This window comes from Pteropus alecto, unplaced genomic scaffold, assembly GCF_000325575.1.
Source record: "Pteropus alecto unplaced genomic scaffold, ASM32557v1 scaffold22, whole genome shotgun sequence".
Lineage (NCBI taxonomy): Eukaryota > Metazoa > Chordata > Mammalia > Chiroptera > Pteropodidae > Pteropus > Pteropus alecto.
The window spans coordinates 19,131,026-19,155,683 of NW_006434839.1; the positions used below are offsets into that span (position 1 = coordinate 19,131,026).

The following is a 24,658-nucleotide window of genomic DNA, read 5'->3' on the forward strand; positions in this document are numbered from 1 at the left end:
CAATGACTGGGGTCAGGGTGGTAGGAACTGGCTTACAGAGCCGCATGCTGTCTTTCAGCTTGAATAGTAGAACTTTAACTATCAGAAAGCCTTGGTTTTAGCTCTCAGCATTGCAAAGATAAAGCGCTGTGCAAATATGATGAAATCTCAGTCTGATTCATTAGACAATGAGTGAATGTATTTGCCGCTTATTTGTGCAGGAAAGCTGGGGTGGCTTCTTTTCACCATTTTATACACAGTTAACTCTGTGCCGTCTGGGGTGGGATTGGGTCCAACTGGAAAAGCAACATAGACCTGCTGAAGGGGTCTCCTTGCCACTCATACCTCCCTCAAAGCTAGAACATCTTGACCTTTGGGATAAAACTAAGCAAGGCTGGTGGAAAGCAGTTCTCTGGTACATCACCTGCTTTGGGGGACCACAGAAAAGTCCACAGAGAAAGTTTCACCCCAGCACCAGTTTGGGAGCCAAGACTAATGCTCTCCCTTTTGGTAACAAAGGGAGGAAGAAGGAAGGAAGGGAGGGAGGAAATCTCTCTTTTTCCTGTACCTACACTGTGCCGGGCACCGAGCTGGGCATTTTCACACACAACCAGACTCACAGCAGCCCTGTGAGCTCTTATCACACTCAGCTTTCAGGAAGAAGAGACTCAAGGCACCCAGAGAGGCAGCCACAGTGCTCAGTTCACACTGGAACTGGTGTTAGAATTTAGTTCTCTGATTTTCAAGGTCATGAATTTCTTCTGCTACTGTATACTATTCTGGGCAAAGTTCTGAAAGTTGCACAATTACAAAAATGAAAAGGGCCTTAGAGACCATTTTACTCCAGCCCCTAATTTTATGTATGGGAAACTAAAAGTCAGGGGAGTCTTAACTGTCAGAGAGCTGGAATCATTGAATAGAAGTTTATCATTTACGTGTAAAAAAACCTATAATTCTTGAAAGTAGGAAATGTAGATTCACCCACCTTTGATTCCTTTTCTGAGAGAAAGGCTAGAATTAACCATTAGTTTCTGGATAATGGCACAGAGATGACTAGCATTTTGGAGTGTTCTAATCAGCTTCGTCAGCTTTGTCCTCTTTATTATCTATTTTGATTCATTAACATTACCATCTTTCTATCCAGGTGACTTTGAAATTTCAGCCATCACCATCTCCTCTTTTTCTAGCATTTTCCATATCCAATCAGTTGTGAAATCCCACTAAACCCTGTCTGCAGTGTCTCTCCTGTGTAGCTCTCCGGCCACACCTGCGCCTCTGCACCTCAAGCTACGTATTTCTTCACTGGCCTTTGGTCTCCCAGCTCATCTGCCTTGAAGCAGTTATGCATCATCACTCCCTTCTTCAAATCTTAGTTGCTTCCCAAAGGCGTGCAGGAAAAGTCTAAATTCCTTAGTAGGGCATCCAAACCTGCCTCGACTTACATTTTTAGGCTTTTTTTCCATGAAGGTGAAAAGTCAGGTGACCATCTAGGACACCGAATGAATCTCAGAGTGGCTATCCTGGCACAAGACTCTCCCCATCCTTGGATTCTTGCATTTGCTCTGGCTCCTCCCGCTAGGTCATGGACACCCACTCCTGCTCATGTAAACCTGAAGCCTGGCTCTCTTCAAAGTCTCTCTTTATGAGGTCTTTTGAATGATGGAAGTAATGTGTTTTAATGAGTGTGTAAGGGGTATAGTGACAAAGAACAAGGTGGATAGTATAAGGGTACAGGAAGATATCACATACCTTGAAATATGAGTCAAGAGGGAAATTAAAAAAAATTCACCAAAATATTGTTTAGGCAGAGACATATGTGTCGTACAACTAAAGGAAAGTGAAAGATGAGCAAACTGTTCACAATCATTATTTATCCACTTTTCTGGAAGGGAGAGGGATATTACTGGGGTAGGACACACAAGGAGCTTCAAAGACCGTGGTAACATTCTCTTTTTTAAGCCCGGTGGTAGAGGAATCAGTATTTTATTTTTCATATACCCAACACACATACATATACATATAGTACATGATTCTTTTGCATATATTAATAGATTTTAATAAAAATAAATTTTAAAAGAAAACAATGAGTAAATGGGAAGTGAGAGAGCCTATTTTGAACTTTTTCCCACCCTGATTTTTTGATCTCCTAAGCAGATTTGAAACATTCACAGCTTATCTCAGCTCACAGGAGCTCACAATAATAACGTTAAATAACATCTGCATAGTGGATTATGGTTTTCGAAGGACATTATTTCTTCAGATCCTCTCAAGTCTGGGAGTTGGGTTTGTTTTGATCATTGAATTTCTACAGAGGAAGAAACCGAGGTTCAGAGAGTTGTCAGTCAAGATTACAGCTTACTGATAGACTCCTACAGTATTTCTGAGACAAAGTCATACTCTAGGGCTGGTCTAAGGACCTGGTAGAAAAGAACGAGCATGCCTGTAGGTCAGGACCCGGAGAGGAGTTGATGAGTTGCATGACCTCAGGCAACTTGATCTTTCTGGGTCTGAGTTTTATTTTACTATTATGTAACAAACATTTGTTTAGAGTGTTTAAAATGTGTCAGACACTGTTCTAAGCACTTTACAAATATTAATTCACCTAGTCCTTATAATATTCCCAGGAGGAAAGTGAAGCACTGAGTGGTCACATAACCAGCAGGGGCAGAGCTAGGACTAAAGCTAGGCCATCTGGTCCCAGGGCCTTCACCCCAGCACCAGGCTACAAGTTCCTTGTCTGCAGAGAGAGGGGTAGACCGAGTTGAGTGTAAAGTTCTCTATGGCTTTCCAAAGCCTCCCCTGAGCTTGGAATCACCAAACTGCCATTAGCTTGCAGTCAGACCAAATGATCGCTCAGGGTGCTCAGGAGGCCATAAGTAAATAGTCCCTGTCCTCCAGCCACCAGGAACTACTCCAAAACAGAGATTCTGGAGACATACGCCTATTCTGTAAGAAGTTTTGACGAGCTTTTAATTTTTCAAGGTTTATCTTCTTCTAAAATAATTATATGATGTCAATTCTGAGAATCAATGGTAAACTTTTGTTTTTAATTTTGAAACGTTATAAATTGCTTCCTTAACTCAAAGGCTTAAATATTGTTATAGGGCTAAATAATAGAAATTATTCTATAATTTTTAAGCCTTGCAATAATACTTTAATTATTTTAGTCTTTCTTTACCTTTTCATGAGTACTTGTTAGATTTTTTTTAACTTGGCTCAGACATGCACCATTTTTTTTATAAAAAGAAAACTGAATCTATTCGATTCAAAATGTTTCCCCTAATTAACATTATGATGCATGCAGTGAATATGCAATTACATTTAATTCAGTATAATTAAGGATGTGATATATTTAAAATAGTGATTCTTTTAATTGATCTATAAGACGGATTTAGCTCATCTATAGATAATTTAAATCAGTCTTGCAGATAGATTTTTTAAAATGTACTATCTTGTAAAATCTTTGCCAGTTCACTCATACCAGCTCTCTTCCCTCCTTGCCCATGACTAAATTAACAGAAGCAGTTTAATATAAACATTATTCATAATTATACTTTGTAAAGATTCTACGGACACATAGTAATGGCTTTCAGTAGGATACATATTTCAAAATAGAAAGTCCATCTTTGCCCAGGGCTTTTCATATAGTTGGCTAAAAACTCTACTGCTTTAATTTCAGGAATTCCACTTAGCTTATTTTCCTAAATTTCACTCCTGTGAAATTTCACTCATGTGCTCCCTTCTCTTTATTAAGTGGGACTGGGAGAGGGGTGGTCTGGAACTGACCATAGGCAGAGGCAAAGGGCTTTGAACTTCAGTTTCAGGTTATGTTTCTTTCAGAGATATTTTAACTTCTCTCAGTCTGTACTCAAATGTCTAAGATGTGAATATTGAAGTCTGATTCTTTGTAAAATGCAGAAGAGTCAGTTCTCTTGGCCAGACTGTTAGAGTGGTGTGGCCAAACCCTAAGAATCCGGTTATGTTGTTTTGTGTTATGAAGAGGACTCAGCCTGATGATGTCCTCAGTGCACAGTTTAAAAGAAAGATGCTTCCTCAACACTTGTGCTGCCACAAACTCCCCTTGATGAAGTAATCTTGTCTCACAACTTCAATAGCTACGGGGGTTTATGACAAGCTGAGATCTCAGGTAGAGTTCTAGCAGGGGAGGAAAGTGGGGAGCAGTTAAAGAAGGGTTGATTAGTTTCTAGGAAGGAAGAAAGGGTGTCATCTTTGGCTGTGTGTTCATTCTCAGATGGCCATGAATGTAGCACAACTAGGCATGTGGCCAGCCAGCTGCTGGCTCAACACTGGTGATTCACAGGATGATGGATGCTGTCTCGTGGTGATGACCTAACTTCACACAGCCAGTGGCATTCTCTCTTCTGAGGACCAGCCCTGTCTTTGCAACTGTCTTCAGGCCAAGTTTAAATATGCTGGATAATACTGAAACTCATAATTTTTCTTTCTCAACTGACTCCCTCTTCTAGCTTCCTATTCCTATATGACATCAATAGCTACTCTCTCCCCAAGTGTGAAGTCTTGGCTCTCTTTGACACGTCCTTTTCCTTTATTGTTTATGTCCACCTATCAATAGTTAATCTTGTACTTGGCTTCTTATAGTCTGATTTCCTTGATTCCAGAACCTCCTTGTTCAATTCTACCTCTATAACTATTTAGTGTAATGTTCCCCAAATACCTTCTTAGTCAAGTCTAGTGGTACCCACCCTGGCCTAGTGGAAAAGAGCACGGGCTCGGAGTGGTGCTGCCCTCATAAGCCCCAGTTTTTCACTTATAAAATGGAGAAACACATACCTAATAGAATCGTTTTGAGGTTTAAATAAAATGAATCCAGTGTCAGCAACATATTAAAGAGTCACTTCCTTTATTCATTTAGTTATTCAAAAATATTTCTTGAGACCTGTACTAGGTTGAATAGTGTCCACTCCGGAAACGGATGTTCACTTGGAACCTCAAAATGTGACCTTATTTGGAAATAGGTTCTATGACATGTAATTAGTTAAGAATATTGAGATAAAATCATCCTGGATTTAGTGTGCATCCTGAGTCCAATGACTATTACCTTTGCAAAAGGAGAGGACACACAGACATTCACAATGAGGACGGCCACGTGGAGGCGGAAGCGGAGACTGGAGTTATGTGCTGCTACAACCTGAGGAATACCTGGGACCACCGGAACTGTAAGAAGTAAGGACGGCTTCTTCCCTAGAGCCTTCGAAGGGAGCATGAACTTAGCCAACACCTTTATTTCAAACTCTGGCTTCCAGACTACATATATTCTGTTGTTTCAAGACACAAAGTTTGTAGTAATTTGTTACAGCAGCCCTAGGAAACTAATATAAAACCAAACTATGTGACAGATATTGTCCTGGGTGCTATAAGGATATAGTCACAAACAAAAAAATTTAAGGCCCTGTCCTTCTGAAACTTAAATGCTTGTTGTTATTATTATTACTGTTATTGGTCTAATGATACTTTATAATGCTCATAAGGACAAAGGCCAAAATTCTAATTATTTAGATTAACAAGCCTTGGGTTCCTCATCTATAAAATGGAAACACTCATACCTATCTAATAGAATTACTTACACCTAGTAAGGTTAAACCTGTTATTTGTCCATTATTAGTTTCCATTATTCTCTAAAGCAGGGGTTGGCATCCTTCTTTTATAAAGGGCTAGATAGCAAACATACTAGGCTTTGAGTACCACAGTGTCTGCGTAACATATATTAGTTTGTGTGTTATTTTCTAACCCTTTAAAAATATAAAAATAGTTCTTAATTTGCTGGATGTGCAAAAATAGGCCAGAGTTTGCCAACTCTAGCAAATGCTTCCAGCTAGAATGGCACCATGCACACAGGGAGACAAGAGCTAGACACACAAAACAGCTAATTAGTAATGCAAAGCACACGGAATATAGTTCACAGGTAAGTTCTGAAGACACTGGTACAGGTAGTAAATGCTATAAGATGAGGAAAAGGATAAGATCAGTGTGGGCTTCAAAAGCTGGAGAGGGCTCATGGTGGAGGCTGAAGTTGAGCCAGGTCTTGACTCAACTGAAGTTGAGAGGTTGGATTATTGAAGAGGAAAGAAATATTTGGAGCAGAATATATTCCATGTGTATGTGTGTATGGGTTTATACACACATGTGCACAAATGCATTTATGTATAAATGAAATAAATATGTATCCAGCCAAGGTATATGTCAGATATCTCTTTTTGAGGTATCCTCAGGATTCAAGACTCAGAATTCTACAATGACAGGGCTTTGGAATTCTAAGAGTTAAAATTCTGCTTCTTTATCATCATTTCCTAAGGTGAATCAGACCTGAAACAGACCAAGTCCATGTGGTTTTGGTTAGCAACCTTCATCCTGCACTTCAGTCACAGCCAGGAGTGACAGAGTGATTCATCAAGAAAGTTGTTCCCAGCGAGGCAGATTTTAATGCTTAGTGCGTAGAGATTTTCTGCTTTTCTCTATTTGGTTAAAAAAAAACAACACAATTTTTAACGTACTTACTCAGAGGAATATGAGATACTCAGAAGACAGAACACTGACTACCTTGCACTGACCGAGAAAACAGAAGCCGTTCTTCCTGTAGGTGATGATATGTCTGTTTATGGGGCCAACAGTGTCATGCTCAACAGAAACAGGCTGATGAATGCCTTGGTGGATGGCCAGGAGAGGTGAAAGACGGATGAAGCCAGAGTCCTTCAACTGTGCCCAACATATTGTTTAAGCCCATGACTGGCATCCAGCCTGTCAGCACTGTCAGCACTTCTTATCCTCCCTTTCCATCTTACCACTGAGCAGCGAGACTCCTCACTCACCTTCTCTCCATGTTCCTGACTAAAACTGTGCATCAGAAACCTCCATTTGTGAGCCACCCTTCTAACTGCCAAAGTCCCTGAGGCCTTTACCAAACTCTCTATCTTTTTTTGTCCTGAAGGGTTTTATTTGAGGCATCTACACAAGGACACCGACCTCTGTGCCAGTTTCTTGATGGACATGTTTCCCTCACTGCCCTTCTGTGTGACCTTGGCTATCTCAGAGTCCTCCTGGGTGACGCGCACCCACCATTCTCACAGGGCACACCTGCTGGCTTTGGTGCACACACTCTTCGCTTCAGCCCGATGCTCCTGGCATGAGCTCAGAAATTTTTTCTCAGGTTAATCCTCCGGAGTCAGGTTCATTTTTCAAGAATGGCTCTTCAAGATGTCCAGCTGAGCTTCCTCTTGGGGTGCGGGGGGAATGCAATTTTTCTGTCGATGCGCCCTGGGCAAAGCAGAGCTGAGTCCAGGATATCATTATTAGTAGCCATGAAAACCTTGATATTCTTGGTGGCCTCAAACCCATCCAGCTGGCTGAGCAGCTCCAGCGCTGTGTGCTGCACTGCACTGTCCCCACCAGAACCTCCCTCCTGCTGTGAGGAGCAGACGGAGTCGCTTCTGTCCATGACGATGATAGATGGAGTGTGTCCTCGTGCCATGACAAATAGCTCTCTCACCATTCTTGCCCCTTCCCCGATGAATTTCTGTACAATTCAGAGCCAGACGACAAATAAAGGAACAGTCTGTGTGATGAGCCACCGCCAGCCCAACAGTGTCTTCCCAGCGCCTGGGGTCCATATCGCAGCACTCCCTTGGGCTGCATGATGCCCAGGGCTTCAAAGATGCCTAACAGGCAGCTGGAAAACTTCTGTGATCTCCTTGATCTGCTTGTCCAGTCCACCAATCATCTTGCAAGTTGACTCTGGCACCTTCTTCACTGTCATTAGTGACAACAGTGGGGTCTGCTTTGTCTGGAAGAATCTTGTGCAGAGTTTCACTGCCATTTCTTAGAGCCACCCAGCAATTGGGTGTCAATCATCGATGTTGATGTTCTTGTCCACATCTATGACAAACTTGCCCTCAGGATGTACCTTAACCAACATTTCTTCTTATCCATGGCCCAGATCATTTCCTCCACTAGGAGCCCTGTTCCTGCAGCAGTGTGGCTCCTCCTGCAGTAGGTGGACTTTGGCATTAAACTCATTTTTCTGTGCCTGCAGCCTCTGGCAATTTTGGCTCTTATTCACATTCAGCTGGAGTTCTTCAATCATGGACAGATAATATTGGTGGAATTCATGGCCTGCCTTCCCCTCTTCCAGCTCCATTTTATAAGACTTTCAGGAGGATCAAGAGATGCATATATGGGAGTGCCTTGTATCAAGTCAGACACTATACAGACCTGAGGTGTTATTACTACTGGCAGAGCCAGCAGGAAGGACCGGTGCCCTGTTTCCTGTCACTCGCAGATGGGCCCATTCTGGCTCTTCTCCCGCAGCTTCCACTGTATCTTCCTCTTCTGATCCCCTTTCTTCCAATCTTACCACATCTACAGTAAGGCCAAACTTAGGAAAGCTTTCTGTACCAAGCATGTACTTGGTGCCTATGAAGTGGTGCCACTGTGGAGTCTAATCCTACGGTCACAGTAAGGGTGGTATTGAAAAAGACCTTCTATTTTTCCTTAACCCAATCATTATTTTCAACTTGAAATCACAGATTGATGGTCAATAATCAAAATCTGTGGATTCGAATGTAGACTTCATGGTTGTGGGGCACCTCTCCTGGTACCACTGCTTGAGTAATATCCACCAGAAGGTGTTGCCTAAAGTCCCTCACACAGACAGCATCACCCACTAAAAGGGCAACCTTGTTGGCAGGCTCCAGAAAGCCCTAAGGAGCACGGAAGCTACTCTGTCTTTTTTCTTTTAATGGCTGTAATTGTGTTTTTCCAATTTTAATTACAAAGCTCTGGAATTCCTGTCTAGTCACCTCTCTATAGTCATCTTTTCTTCTCTAGTTTTTCTCTTCTTTGATCCATCTTCATCTCAAACTGGTGTATGGACGAGGGTGTGTGTGTGTGTGTGTGTGTGTGTGTGTGTGTGTGTGTGCGTGCGCGCGCGCGCAGGTGCCCGTGCATGTAAGGAAGGGGCATAGGTAATGGTGAGTAGGTGCCTGTGCACAAGCACGTGCATGTAAGGAAGGGGCATAGGTAATGGTGAGTGACTCTTTCCAGAATTTATTCAGTGCTAATTTAACTTTTGGAAATGCCTCAATTCTATAAGTTAGTTTTTAGAGATTTGGAGGAGAAAATGAAAAACTGTTTTATCTAAAAATTATTTTTACTAGTCAGCATTTTACTACATTATTTGAAATTTGGAGGCTTTGTCATAATTATTTACTCATTTGATACATACATTGTTAAGTACTTGGGATGTGGTGATAAAAGCCAAAGTTCACATCTTCAGGGGGCTAACGTGGGAACCAGTGAACATATTACCAGAGTATGGTAAGAGATATGATAGAAATAATCAAAGAGTGCTACTGAGGTACTCAGAAAAGGCAGCTTATCCAGAATGGGGCATAAGGGGAAAGCTAGAAGAGGTTTCCTGGGGAAGAAAATGCTTGAGTTGAGTTGTAAAGAATAGGGAGAAAGTGTTAAACGGATAAAATGACTGTATTAGAGAATTTGAGGCAAATGAAGTAATATGTGTTAACGCAGGGTTGTAAGGGAGACTGCTGGATTCTGGAACTACCAGGACAGGTTGATATACATATACAGAATATACAGGGAATTCACACATCACAACAGCGAAAAACCAAATAACCCAATTAAAAAATGGGTAAAGGACCTGCATAGACATTTTTCCAAAGATGACATACAAAAGGCCAACAGATGCATGAAAAGGTGCTTAATTTCACTACTCATCAGGGAAATGTAAATTAAAACCACAATGAGATATCACCTCATATCTGTTAGGATAGCTATTATAAAAATAATAAAAGATAAGAGATAAGTGCTGGAGAGGATGTAGAGAAAAAGGAACCCTTGTACACTGTTTGTGGAATATAAACTGGTACAGCCACTGTGGAAAACAGTATGGAGGTTCCTCAAGAAATTAAAAATAGAACGACCACAGAATTCATCCATTCCACTTCTGAGTATATATTCGAAGGAAACAAAACTATTATCTCGGAGAGATGCCTATACTCCCATGTTCATTCAAGCACTATTTACAAGAGCCAACATATGGAAACAACCTAAGTGTCCACCAACGAATGAATGGGTAAAGATGTGGCATGTGTGTGTGTATATATGTATGTATGTGTGTATACACACGCACACACACACACACACACATACACACAACAAAATATTATTCAGCCTTGAAAATGAAGGAAATCCTGTGGTTTGAGACAATATAATGAATCTTTTATGCTAAATGAAATAAGCCAGACAGAGAAAGGCAAACAGTACATGGTTTCACTTATACGTGGAATCTAAAAAGAAAAAAGTCAAACTCATAGAAACTGAGAATATAAACGTGGTTGCCAAGGGCTAGGCAGTGGGGTCAAGGGACAGGTTGGTAAAAGGGTACAAACTTTCAGTTAAAAAATGAATAAGGTCTGAGGATCTAAAGTATAATATGGTGACCCCAGTTGATAACGCTGTATTGTATAACTGAAATTTGCTGAGAGTAGAACTTAAATGTTTTCACATACACAGAAAAAAGAATGATAGATTAAGGGTAGGGCGCGGCGGCAGAGGTGTGCTTGAGCCATCTTGTACTAGATTATAGAGCCAAGAGCGAACATTTTTTCCTAATTCTTATTCAGTGTTTTTACCTTGGTAGCTTGAAATTGGCTTGGTGGGGGTATTTCCACCATGGGAATGTGTAAACAGTACAAATCAGGGGCTCTACTCCCTCTCCCCTCAGAGTTAAACACCTACCAGCACAACACTTGGTGTGAGGGAAGACCAAGAAATAGCCAAGGCTCAGGCACAAAACTCTTTGAAAATCACACTAAAGACTGTGGATTTTACTCTGAAACCATTGGGGAATCCTCAATTTATTTTAACAGATGCTATTACACAAACGGGTTTGTTTTGGGGAAAGATTACTTACTCCAGTAGCAGTATGGAGACAAACAGATTGACTGGAGATGAGGATGGAGCCAGGGAGATCAGTTTTATCTTACTGGCACTATTTTCAACACACTAACTCAAAACCTGTCTGGAATGATAACAGTTTTCTGTCTCTGCTTTGCATATATGTAGAAGGAAAGAAACAAAGATCTTTAAACTTCATGTTTACTATGAATGAGACTGGGTTTTTGGAAGAAGGAATAGAAAAAGCAGACTGAATTGGATCGTGCTAATGATGAAGGCTGAGATAGGCTGAATGATTCTCTGGAAACATTAAGTTTCTTGATTAAATTAGTTGCACCCAAACCAGCAGCTGGATAAGGTGCTTAAGAAAGTCTTAAATAAGGCTGATACACAGAATGAGAATGTCAACATGGGTTAATGAATGAGAGAGGCTGTATAAACTATTACTTAAACCCAACTGAGGGTTTCCTGAACCACTAGGGAATTAGGTTGAGGGTGATAGACAAGAATAAGACTAGAAAGAAACAGAGCATTGAACAAACAAGAGTTTATTTCAACTTGTGATTTACTCAGAGTTTAGAGTATAAATTGAAAGCCTTGCCAGTAGTAAAAAAAGTAAGATAAAGCTATGCCATCATTGTTATTAAAATAATCGTCCCCTCATTCACTGGAACAGAGATTTTATTATATATTGGCAGAGAAAATAGAAAATTTGACCGTTTCTTAACTAGTTCTTGAATCTCCAGTGTACAGACTATTAAATGAGGCACTGGAAGTTATAACAGCGGATTCTGAAGGCCCAGAGAATGCAAGCAAAGCTTTAATATCTAAAGCTCACAGAAATACTAAATTAATATTTGCTTATGAAAATTTAGGTGTTTACTTTCCAAATATTTCATAATCCTTCCCTTTTCATGAGTTCATCTGCATTCAGTTAGATTGTTATCTTATCACTAGTGTTATAAGATACTCAATATCATATAGTTTACGCCCCAGCTACCCAAGATCCTGTAATAATTTAGAGGGTTTTCTTTTCTTAAATAAAAAACTTTCTTTTGTTAGGTATGGTAAAGTCCGCGTGTATATTTTTCTATGATCTATAACAGTGCCCAAATGGTGAACTTCAAAATTTCAATACTGAGGTGAATATGTTTTCCTGTGCAGAATCTACTAAAAACAAATAGAGACAAGAGAGAAGGCAAGGGGGTGATTAGTGTGCTACTATGCTACGTACCTAGGATCATAAAACACACTGCTTCCCTAAAAACCTGAAATTGCTGCTTATGTTTTCATAAGCATTTGATTCTCAAAAAGTATCTAGACAGAAAATATAATCATTTTTACAACTTAACCATGTTATTTTTCAAGAGCAGGCACATATTTTAGTTCTCTTTGTACATGTCAATAACCTGTATTTTGACCTCTCAATGCTAATTATAAGTTATACCTACTATTGTTAAATTACTCATCATTTTGCAAACACTGATAATATCCTGAATATTGGGCTAGTAACAGAATTGATCTTGTGCTTTGCCTAATTCTACATAGAATCATACCTTTTCTATGACTCTTCTGAAATGAGAGTGAGTTTAGTAAAAAACACTGCCCATTTTTTTCCATGTCAGTTACATTTCCAAACCTAATGTAATCGGTGTTTTTCGAAGCAGAACTATTTCTCAATTATGTTTACTAATATATTTACTGATTCTTGTTTATCATGATGTTGGAGCCATAAACCAGTTTACATTTAATGACTCATCGGATATATTCTGTTCTATTATAAATTCCTCTTCTTTATTCATTTAATTCAATTCCTTAACTACCAGGATCACCTAATTTGACCTCATATTCACCTCTATTTGACCTTCTCATGATAGTGAATATATGAAGAAAAATAATCTCACCCTCCTATTATCTTTCTTGAGGTTTTATGTAACCCTTACACACACTGTACTCTCATAAACAATCTCTTATATTCAAGATTTTGGTCACACTACTGAAAAATAAATAGTCCTCTGCCTATAATTATAGCTTTCAGGAAGGGGCAAGCCAGTGACCTCTCTGACTTGTAGGCACAGGAATAAGCCCTGAAGATTAAATGCCTCTTATTCTCTCACCTTTTCCCTTGGCAAACTCTACTTCTCTTGGCCAAACAAAAGTGAACACAGTGAAAACAGAAGAAAGTGAGTCTATCTTTTGATTCCTCATACATATTTTTCTTTTGCATCTGCATTTCAAATCTTTGTTGTTTGTGGAAATGACAAAAACAATGACTTTTATGATCTAGTCATAAAAATACATTTGTGAATTTTATCAAAGACTTTTATCCAAACATTTCAATAATTTAGATGGTCCCTGTTTACTGTGTAAATATATAGATTTCTTTTGGAATACAAAATTTTTTTTGTCAAGTAACATCAACACTATTGTCTACAGTCTGCAAAGCATATGCATATGTTTAGGTATAAAAAAGCATGACAAACTGCCTGCCCTCTAAGACCTTAAACTTATTTAGATATCTGAATGATTAAATACACACACACACACACACACACACACACACACACACACACATATAAATGATTAAAATGAGAGAAAGGCAGAGATGCATTAGAACATAAAGGTGGCAGCCAGAGATGCATTAGAACATAAAGGTGGCACGAACTAGACAGAACACCCCTGTATACTCGGTAGGTACTCATGACATCCTCGTGAGTCCCCAGAACACTTGTTTCCTACTTGGTCCTGCAAGCCACATAATTCCTATGAGAAGGAAATCGTTTAAAATGGATGCAGTTGTGCAGAGGACAGTACACAGATGCAGAAGGGTTATATGACTCGGGCCATCCCAGCATCACATTCCCTTGAATTCTATCAACTTTTATAATTTTGATAGTTTCCAAAGAGCTGATTTTATGTGTTCTCAGGATTATATGATTCACTTTTTCATATAATTTACTGTTAACAGGATAATTCCTTCCACTCTCAAACAACACGGGTTCTTCTGACAAATAGGGTCCCAAGTGTTAGCCACAGAAGAAAGGAAAGGAGGATCAGAAAGAAACAACTTGAACCCATATAAGAAGTAACTATTCTCAAAGATGCGATAAGGTCATAGGCTGAGAGGCAAGAAGAGTGAATGCTACCCAAATTACATCCTTAGATTCTAGAAAGCTACACATTATCTTCATACTGAAAATCACTTAATGAAAAGTAACTTAATTCATTTAGAAATCAAAAAGTTTGAGCACGTGACTTTTTAAAAAACAAAACAAACTATTTAAAAAGTTTAATTCTCTAACGTTGTTCTACTCCTTGTGATATGTTTTTGAAGGTGTAAAGTAATATGTCCTTATGGCCAGAGTCTACTTTAAAAAGCTGCTTAAATACAGCAGCATGTAGTTAAGACCTGAAACTTATGAAATAGGTAATAATTAGGCTATGTCAGTGCTCATATATTAAAGATATATTGCATTTTCTAAAATTTTGAGCTTTATGTACAAGTTATCTTTTAACCTTATATAAAAGTTCACATCCTCAGGGTGGCCTTTTATGACTATACTATGAAATTAACATATTTCTCCTCATTTGCATTCACAGATGTTTATTTTCCCTACCCTATATTTCATAAATCTTCATGATGTATTTGTTTATTGGTATGACCGATCATTTATGGTCATCTCTTCCCCTAGTATGTTTGCTTCATAAAGACAAGAACCAAGCCTATCTCATTCACTACTGTATTACCAACAAGGTATCAAATCACTGTTGAATTTCTTGTTGAATTTTGGTTGTATGAATAAATCCTTTGCTGAAAGGATTTTTGGTCATTTTATACACTAAATAAAATAGGCTTCTAGCATTTGACAAACTAATAAGATGAAAGAACAAGAATAGCTCAAAATAAATGGAAAATTGCATTTTATTATCAAGATAATTTTTAAAGATATTCGTTTTTGCTATTGACTGCCACTGCAGTAGTGCTTGTAATCTGCTTAGTGCATTAGCACTAAATGCTATTGATTTACTTAGCTAACACACCAATTTAATCTTTGCACTTTTCCCATTTCCTGAACACCACTTTACCTATAGTTTAGTTAGTAGACTGGTTACTAGATGAAAGTGTTAATAGGATTTTAAATTTAAAATGTCATTAGAAAATTTAATATCATATAGATTTATACTTTTCTGATACATGGACACAAATTTTAGTAAATCAAATAATACATGTATTTTGAAATGACGACTCAACAAAATTAATTTTCAGAAAATCAGTTCTAGGAAAGACTACTTTACAAATCAAAACTGACCTTAATTTGCTTTTTATCTAGAGCACAATTTGAAATATCAGCTACCATTTTAATGTCCTCTAATTAATAAAAATTTTTTTACCCAAATAAGACAAGATCATATTTTAGTCTGAATTCATTATTTTTATTTTTTCATTTTATATTTATACTATTCATAAACTATTTCCTCCTCTTTGTGAACATCAAGAATGGTTAAGATAGATTTTATTCTATATTAGCATGCATTTGTAAGACATTTTTCTATCCTCGTGTTGAAAAACTAGAGAATATATTTGAAATAGAGAAGGCAGACACACTTCATCTGTTTCACTGTTAGCCCAGGTCTAAGGTGAAGGGCACTCTGCCTCTTTCCCAAGGCTTTTAGGATAGGAAGATAATACTGCTCAGCAAGTTGAACCTGCCTGGAATATTTTAGTTAGAAAAATATATAATTAGCAGACTGGAATGTATTACCACATTCACTATTATTTAAAATAAAAAAATCAGGGGAGTTTTAATGACTTTAAGAATAGCCGAGTCAGTGGTTTCATTTCCCTGATAAATGTGCCCTTTTCAGCCCTCCCTGACTGCTGGAGATGTGACTTGCAGCATATATGTGGGCACTGAGTCACTCTGGACGCCGTGTGCCCACTGTTCAGTATCTGTGCCAATCCATGAATAAGCAACAGCGGAAATTCCTGGTGGGTCTTCTATCCAAATTCTGATAGATTCTCATTTTTCTTATTAGACTGAAATAAGAATGCAGGGTGGGATGGCCTTGATAAGAGAGAATTCTGAAGTAAGGGTGTAACACCTAAAATTTAATATATTATTTCAAGCAAAAAAAATCCATTATTACTCAAGGAGGTTAATATTTTTATCAAAATGCAGGATCCCACATGCTTTCAGAATTCTCTAATCATGTGGTGGTATGGCAATGACAATATCATGTATTAGCGCTGTCTTCAAAGTTTTATTAACACTGGCTTTTCAAAAACCAACTTCAAGATTTTTTTGCACAAACTCCTTATATATTGTTTACTACATCAATGTTACCAAATGAATCTCCATATAGAAATCAAATACTTAAATAAAACAGGCAACACCTGCTACAAAAGACATTAAGAAGAATAAAAAATTAATTTTAATGCATGTGACACAGTTAACCCTTAATTACTCACATACATGGGAAATACTATCAATCACATCATGAGTCACTATAATATACAGGTGTAGCCTACCTACATTTTTAGTGACAGTTTCAACATTAACTATTTTTCTTGGCTGTTAGCTTATGAAAACATCATGCCTTTGCTTTTTCATTCTTTTCTGGGGTAGACCTGTGAGTAAGCTATGAAATGGTTTAAAGACAGGTTAGAAGGAGGAAGAGAAAAAAGCAAGAGTCATTAATGGCTCACTCTGTAACACATTTTCTAATAACCCCAGGGTGTGCCCAGTGATCTCAGAGAGTGTTACAAAATTCTGGAAAAAAAATTTAAGTTCCTTTTAATAAAACAATACAATAAAGGCAGCCTGCAAAGTTCAAATAAGTTAGGGAGCAGTGACTCCCTGAGCCTAGGAGAGAATGAAGAAGAGTTTACTAAAGGAAAGGAATCAAGTATAAAATTAACAAATTTCTACTTAGATTAAAAAAAAAAAGTATATTAAATCCTATACCTCACAGATTTTCTTTCTTGCAAGATTTTGCTTTGGTAGCTATTACATTTGACATGTAGCCAAGATATTTAGTGTTTAGAGTAAAGAATCCTCAATAACATTTTTCATATAGGATAACAGTCTCTCATTTTAGAGCATAGGAAGTGAAAAAAAAACCCTGAAATCTGACTTCACATTTTTCATGCCTAATACAAAATGTATTCTCTAGAGATTGGATTGTTTAAATAAGACATGCCAAACCAGTATAATTATATGGATGTTATTTGTAACAGTGACTCCACGTTCCCAGTTCAAATGGCGGCGTGTGGGAGATTATAGATATATGGCCTATAAAGAGTTATAAATCTTTGTTTATTTTATTAACTATTATGAGACATGCCCTGAGGATGACAGATCAATAATGGTCCTTGTGGTTTCCTGATGGAAGGCTGCAATTATTTTCTTCCATTACAACTTAAATGTAACCCAATTTTGCTCATCTATCATCTTTATAATAGTAATAAAGAAACATCACCGTATGCTTATTTTTCTGCCTATTCCTATTATTCCTTGTTTGCATCTTGTTTTGATTTTGTTTTCATTCAAAACTGTTCTAATCACTTTGCTTTCTTCCTTTGATGCTTCTGAGTGGTGACCCTTTAACTTTGGCACTCTGAGACGGAGATGGAAAATTACTACTTTAAGTTTCCTTTATTTTGGGAAGCAGTTGGCTACTCTTTGAATTTGAGTATAAATGATAATTAAAAACAAGGAAACTTGATACAAACAAACTGTGAGGTTGAGTTTTTTTTTTTTAACTGCATTTTCTGCAAATTCTTCGATGCACAGTATAACTTAAACTATATGGGCATAACATCTTATAGTGCCATGGGTAGACAGAATTGAAAGTTGGGGAAAGCAGCACACCTTATACTGTCCATCTTGACTATAGCACACTTCTGATTCAAATTGTCTTTCTCTCCACACCCAATCTCCCCTTTCTTTTTTCTTTCTTTCTTTCTTTCTTTTTTTTTTTTTTTTTGAGCTATCATTTTAAGGACTTACACAAATTAAGCATTATGGAAGTGGCTCACTCATAACAGGTAGGGAGAGAAGTGAAAGACCCTCATGAGCAATAAAACCAGAATGTGTCTCTTCCAGAAAACAATACAATAATTTGAATTTGCCTTTCTTTACACAAGTTTTCTTACTATAATTGCTGCTATTTATTATGTGCTATTGATTCAGTTAGGTCTCATAAACATGGTTGCACTTGTCCACCCAATAGTCCTGCATGGAAGAAAACAGGTTCAGAGAGTTTAAATCATGTTCTCATTGCCACACAGGTAGAAAATGGTGGGGTATAGATTTAAATTCAGATCTCTTTGACTTCAGTCTTGTTCCATTAGGCCATGCGGACTCCCAAAGAGCTAAATTTATGGTCAGATTATTGGGCCAGGTACTTCATATATATTATCCCAGAATTTTTTAAAACACCATGAGGCAGGTGTTGCTACTTGGATGTTTCAATGAAGAGACCGAGGCCCTAAGAAGCTAAGCAATGTGGCAGAAGTCACACAGCTGATATGCAAGAGGCCAGGACTTCCATCCAGGTGTGTCTGGCACCAAATACCATGCTTTTCCCTTTCAATTGATCAATCATTGGTCATGAAGATGACCATGATGTTGATGAAAATATCTGCTACAATTCTACATTTATTCTTTAAAATGCTTACAGATAGAGCAACACTTTGGTAATGAGATTACACAAAAACAGTGTATGTAACATGATGACGGTAATTTTCTGGGTAGGTGGGAAAATCCTTTTTAATTTTAACCTGGAATAAAAATCTTTCCAAATGTATTATTCCACTTCTCCTAGTAAGTATACTATAATTTAGGAAACAGGATCTTTACTGATTTGGGGATTTAAAAAAAATCTCTTATTCGATACTCTCATTTGTAGGAGATTGGGCCAGTGCATACTTATTTTAGTTATTTTTCCCTGGAATAATGGTCATGTTAATAAATCCTTTACATGATAATATGGGAGACTCTAGTTAATGTGGTTACAATTAACTGAATTTTTAATACCATTTATCCCAAACAGAATGTGAGGTTTTTTTTTTTCTTTTTTTTTCCTACTCAAATTGGAGCTTTACAAAGTCTCCATATTATGGGGCATTTTCTCAATTACTTTGTTTTGAATAATAATGTGCTGTTTAGGGACTATGCATTTGTCTAAAACAATCTCACTCAATAATTTAAGATGCTTATAGAGGTCCACTGATGAATGGGTAAAAAAAGTTAAGATAGTTAAGATATTTGTGGGTGTATAATCTCATGATTCTAAGTGTTGGAAGTCACTGTAAACAAAGCTTTTAAGAATCACTTTCAAAAGCAACACAGAAAATGGTTACATTGTGAAGATTAAGAATATATTCTTACAGAAAACGGATATAATCAACATTAATATGACATAAATGAGTACAGTGTCTTGAGATCAGTTCCCAGAAAAAGCCTCACAAGCGGAGTCAAAGAATTCTGAAGCACAAATAACTTAGAGGTGAAGATGATGTGCTCTGGAAACTATCAGGTGACTCAAAAGAGGGCTTTAGTGATCTTAATATGAGAAGATGTATATGAAGAGCCTGTACAGCTAGTAGTTCTTAAAATGTCAGAGTCAGAAAAGCAAGATAACGAGTGATCTTAAATAAGCAAGTCAGGCCTGATACACCTACTAGGGCCCTAAATTTAAAAGACCCTTTCTTGGCACTCTCTCTGTCTGATCTTGTGATAGAAACCCTTTCTGCACATGGAGGGAAGCTCAAGGAAGGCCAGAAACCTCTGCTGTGGCTGTGCTCACACTGAGGACTGGACAGAAGCCTCAGCGGAAAGTCACTGCTGCAGCCTTCTTACTTTTGTCCACAGAGCACACAGTCATTCCTCCATTGGTTGGTTAGACATGTTAAAAACAAAACTACAATATATGTGCCTATTCACGAAACTTTATGCCAAACTACAAACTCAGTTCCAAGAAATTGTTAGAAGGGTCACCTGATACCTTGCCAAGTAAATTTGCCAAGACAAAAGGGAATCATCTTATTGCTTAGAGTCCTTCCTAACTGGTTTGATCTTGTAAATCATCTTGTTTTTGTGTGAGTAATAGCTCTAGATGCCTTCATTTTAAAATGAAGTGGGAAATAATTGTATGCTGATTATTGGTTTTCTGTGGAATGAGTATATGAAAACTGAGAATGTGAGTAGTCTCATTCTTGGAAGAATTTTGATCTTTAGTAACGAGAGAAGATAAACAGGCAAATAAATAGAGTAGGTTTGAAAGTATTTGTCTTTATGGAATTTGGCCAGTATAGAAGTTGGCTTCCCTTGTATAAAGACCGTGTTGGCAAGTTCCATCTTGCTTTCCACAAGAATTGTTGCGATGGGAGTGATAATGGTTTCAGGTGTGGCTGGTACATTTTGGGCATTTTTCCTGGGCAATAAAACTGACCTGAATTTCAGTGGATAAGGCTGCTTTTTTGTTCCCCTTGGAACACTAAAAAAGTCAAAGAGGTAGGATAAAGTTTAGATGTGTTTTGAGAATTTCCAGAATTGGTAAATACTTTTACGTCGGTGGGCTGACATGAACAAAATAAAATAATAAGATATCAGTATACCCTCATAAATTCTTTTTAATTATTAAGATAACAAGATTTAAATAGTAAAGTCATGTGCTCTAGAGGACCTGGAAGAATTCCTACTAGACTCTTTTTAAACTTGTATTTCTGAAGCAATTATTGGATGCAGGAAAAAGTGTTTTTCTGGAATGATATTAATATTACACTTTTATTTTTCAATTCAGGTTTCTGAAAGACCTTTTGTTTCCCTTTGTTCTTCTGTATTTTCTAGTAAAGGGGTGGCCTCCTGAGGAATCCCATTGCTGCTTACAGAGTTTATAACATATAGTAAACATATTCAGGAAAAAAACAAGTCTTAGTTGGGATATATATGTATGGATATTCTTCCACTTTGGAAGGAGGAGGAAAGTTAGTTATGTCTGTAGTTCACCAAAGATGAATTTGTTTTCTCAGAAATTTCTAAGCTTTATAAAAAAATTTACTTGGAGTTTCCATATGGGGAAGTATCCCAGACATGTCAGCAAAAGTGAACCAAACGTTTCTGAATTCATATGCCCTTGGTACCCCTCAGCGAATTATTTACTTTCTTTCATCAGGGACATGTTTAATACTTTTCCTGCTTGCAATTATAATCTTTATTACTTAGGTTGAAAACTGCAAGAGTAAGTGAGATGTATATTTCTAAAGTCAAAGTGTCTTTAGAAAAGCTATACTATTTGCTCATTCAATGATGATCACTAGTGGCACAGGCAGGTCCATATGTTCAGATCTGGTTCCAGACCAAGAAAGCCCAAGACCACAATGGACTCAATTTAGTGTTCTTCCTCTGGCCCCAAATGATCTTATGACTAGCAGGATAAATCCCCCGGTGTAGCTGGTAGCTTTCGCTATATCTAAATCGAAGCAACAAAGAATTTCCCCAATACCTCCTGTGAAAACACCATTTCACGCAAGTATAAACAATCATCGATCAAAAATATTTATATTTATAAATGTCAATACCAGCCAGATAAAAAGTACCAAACTAGAATTCGGTCGACACATGTCTATTCAAGCAGGGAGTCCATGACTAAAGTTAAGGTCCAAAGGAGGGATCTGGGAACAAAAATTTCCTCTCTAGTTTTCTAGATTATTTAGAGAAGTATATTCGCTAATTTAAAGATGTTTTATTTACCAACATTTTAGAAGAGAGTTTTAAAAAATTGTTTTTAGTTAAGTTTCTTTAAGTAATGCTACGAATACAGACCATTTGTTTGCATATTACTGAGCAAACTGGGACTCATAAGAAAATAAGCCTTTGAAACACATAAATTAACTTGAATGTCTAATTTTAAATGTTGTAAAGACTGCATTGGGATCTCAATAATCATGTTTTACAGGAACTGCTGTTGTGTTAAACTTTGTGCAAAAAAAATCTGACTAGAATTACTAAAGCTTGCATGAGAAATAAGTTTAATAAACTGAAGTGTTGACAAATGTACAAACCCAAATTGTAAAAATATGTTTTTCTTTTAGTTACTACATTAAGTTTTTCTCAAGCTGTGATTTTACTTTTAAATAAAGATTCAATTTCTAAATTTTCTTGGAAAGAATTTGCAAATATTTTAGATTTGGACCATGTACCAAGCACCAATAAGCCCTTAATATTCTTTTGTAGACTGATACCCATTCTGATTTATATATCATAATTTGTAAATGGGGAACCTGTATGACTTACCCTATTAAAGCAGTGTTCATGGTTGGGTCCGTAAAAATGCTGGAGACACCTCACGTTGTTTTTGTTGACAATCTTGTTGAAGAATTCATTGACATACTTGATGGGGAACGCACAGACGGCAGAGCGATTCATCGGTTCGGCAGAATCTGGCTTGCTCTGAGCAAACACTCCGTAGAGAATGTCATCATCCAGGTTGGCACCTATTTGCTTAGCGAGATGGGCCCCAGGCTTACCGACATATGCGGCTTGGAGAATATTAAACACTTCTTCCCTTGTGGATCTCTTTCTTCTCTTTTCTGTGAGAATACACTCCAGTGGCATTTCCATGTAGGAATGCAAACCAGAGTCTACGGAACAGAACCTGATTATTCTTGTGTGAAATGTCTGAGCATCGAGAGTTTCCCGTTGGACCGTCAAAAAGTAAATAAAATGGTTGCTTTCAAAGGCGTAGACATACTTAATGGGGTAAGAATCTCGGAACTCAGGTAAAACATCAATATAGGACTGGTCTGTCAAAAACTTAAAACCATCTTGTGTTTCCTTTAGTCTTCTCACTGATATGGAATGCAATGAATGATCTGGCAGGTAAGAAGAATTTATGGTATTGCCCACAAAGAAGTTGATGAACCGATCCTTTTCAGACAGCAGGACTTTGGTTCCCAGGGCACTCACCACACAGTCAGGACACTGGCCGGGGTCTTCGTCTGCTTGTGGGGAGTACATGCAATGTACCTCGAACTGTATGTCAGCAGTATTATAGGGTGGAAGGACGTGTCGCTGGCAGGTCCCTCTGTGGACGCTGCCGCAGCTAATAAGTTGGTCATCATAGTATGTATCAACAAGAAGAACCATGTTGATGTTATCTTTCCAAACGCCTCCTGAAACATTGGCTTTGTGGCTGCAGTCCTGACATGGTGAGCAATCTGGGTGTTCCAGCACGGGCCCAGTCTTATACTCAGCAACCTTCTGAAGGTCTTTGTCATTTAAAACGTAAATGTAGTTAATGGCACCAACGTAAATGTGATGCTTGTGTAAAACGACATTCTGGATGGGTGTTTCCGCGGTAAAGTTGGGGAGCTGATACTTCATGTTCACATTCATCTCAGACTTTACTAGTGCCTCTTTGCATTCCCCATCGCTCTTCTGCACCAAGGTAAACAGAAGCACAAGGATGCCAGGTGCAAACACAGCATGGGCCTTCATGATGAGACGTTTATCTGCCAAAACATGTTTAAGGCAAGAGAAATTTAGTTATCATCAGAAACGAAGAAATAGAAAGAGCTATACCAGTTAAACTGTAAGAAACAAAGCTTCCTAACGAAATTTTACATCAAGTGAAAACAGAAAAACTCTAGCTGGTTTCACATAAAGATGCATTGTGCAGTGGACATGACTGTACATAGTTTAATTTTAGAACTCAAGCCATGAACGAGTAATTTTAGAGAACCATTATGAGATGCAAACAATGTTCTGTATTAAGGACGAGAGCGACTAAGTTAGATTCATTCAGCAATGAAGTCAGAAACATAGTCAATTTCTTTCTTAACCCCTTGTAGTTGTTTAATGTGGTTTAATATCTGTGGTAATGACTAGGTTGATATTTAAACTTTCTCAGTCAAGTAAAGGAATTGTGGTTCGGATTCATTTATTCTAGAAATCACAGCAGGCATTGTTTCCTTGGGAGCATGTAGAATTACTAGGCTAAATTTAGCTTCCTTTTGGAAGAAAACAATCATAAATTCTAGAAGCAATATGATCACATGCTGTTTATAATAGGATTTTGTGTGCAGAGGAAAGGTATGGTTATAATTTGGCTATAGTTGACCTATTGTTTTGGATAAACAAATGCTTAACTTAATGTAAGATCACTAGGAACATAAAAATAGCAAGCTGAAAATGTATAAAATAAAATATAATCTTCAGGACTAAAGTCCTAGAATTATTTCACAGGGAAAAACAACATATTGTTCATTACCAAGTCGAAAGCTATTTAGTAAAAAGAACATCATATTAACATTCTGTTGTATGCACATGGACAATATTTCTACTACGAAGCATGAGTGCATTTGTTATTCAGTTTTTGAAAACTTAAGGTACACAAGTTATAAACATTGTGAGTTCTACTTATAATAGTTATTGGTAGGGCAGGTTGGAAGGAGAGGCCTGAGAACAAACAGAAATTAATGGCTATTACTTTTTTTAAAAACATAATTCTGACAGGACAGAGGAAGCATCTAAAAACATACCAGGTATTTTAACTATTCTAAAATCTAACCCTGGGTCTACAAATTCACAACAGAATTCACTGAGTACCTAGTATGTGCATAGCTCTGTGCTTGCACTATGGGAAATAAAAGATGGCCTCAACCCTTCAGTGAACCTACAATGTGGCTAAAAGATAACATACATATGTGAACAACTATGAC

General features: G+C 37.7%; 1 protein-coding gene and 1 pseudogene across 6 annotated transcripts in view; both read right to left on the reverse strand.

The window, feature by feature from the left end:
• MET (MET proto-oncogene, receptor tyrosine kinase) overlaps nt 1-24,658 on the reverse strand; it is a 113,465-nt gene that overhangs the window by 64,882 nt on the left and 23,925 nt on the right. For all 6 annotated transcript variants that reach the window (XM_015588345.1, XM_015588344.1, XM_006910585.2 and 3 more), the window contains one exon: nt 22,233-23,449. In XM_015588345.1, the coding sequence (XP_015443831.1) occupies nt 22,233-23,435 (1,203 nt within the window). In that variant the 5' untranslated portion in view covers nt 23,436-23,449. The remainder of the gene's footprint in view (nt 1-22,232; nt 23,450-24,658) is intronic.
• LOC112478691 lies at nt 4,845-8,968 on the reverse strand (annotated as a pseudogene).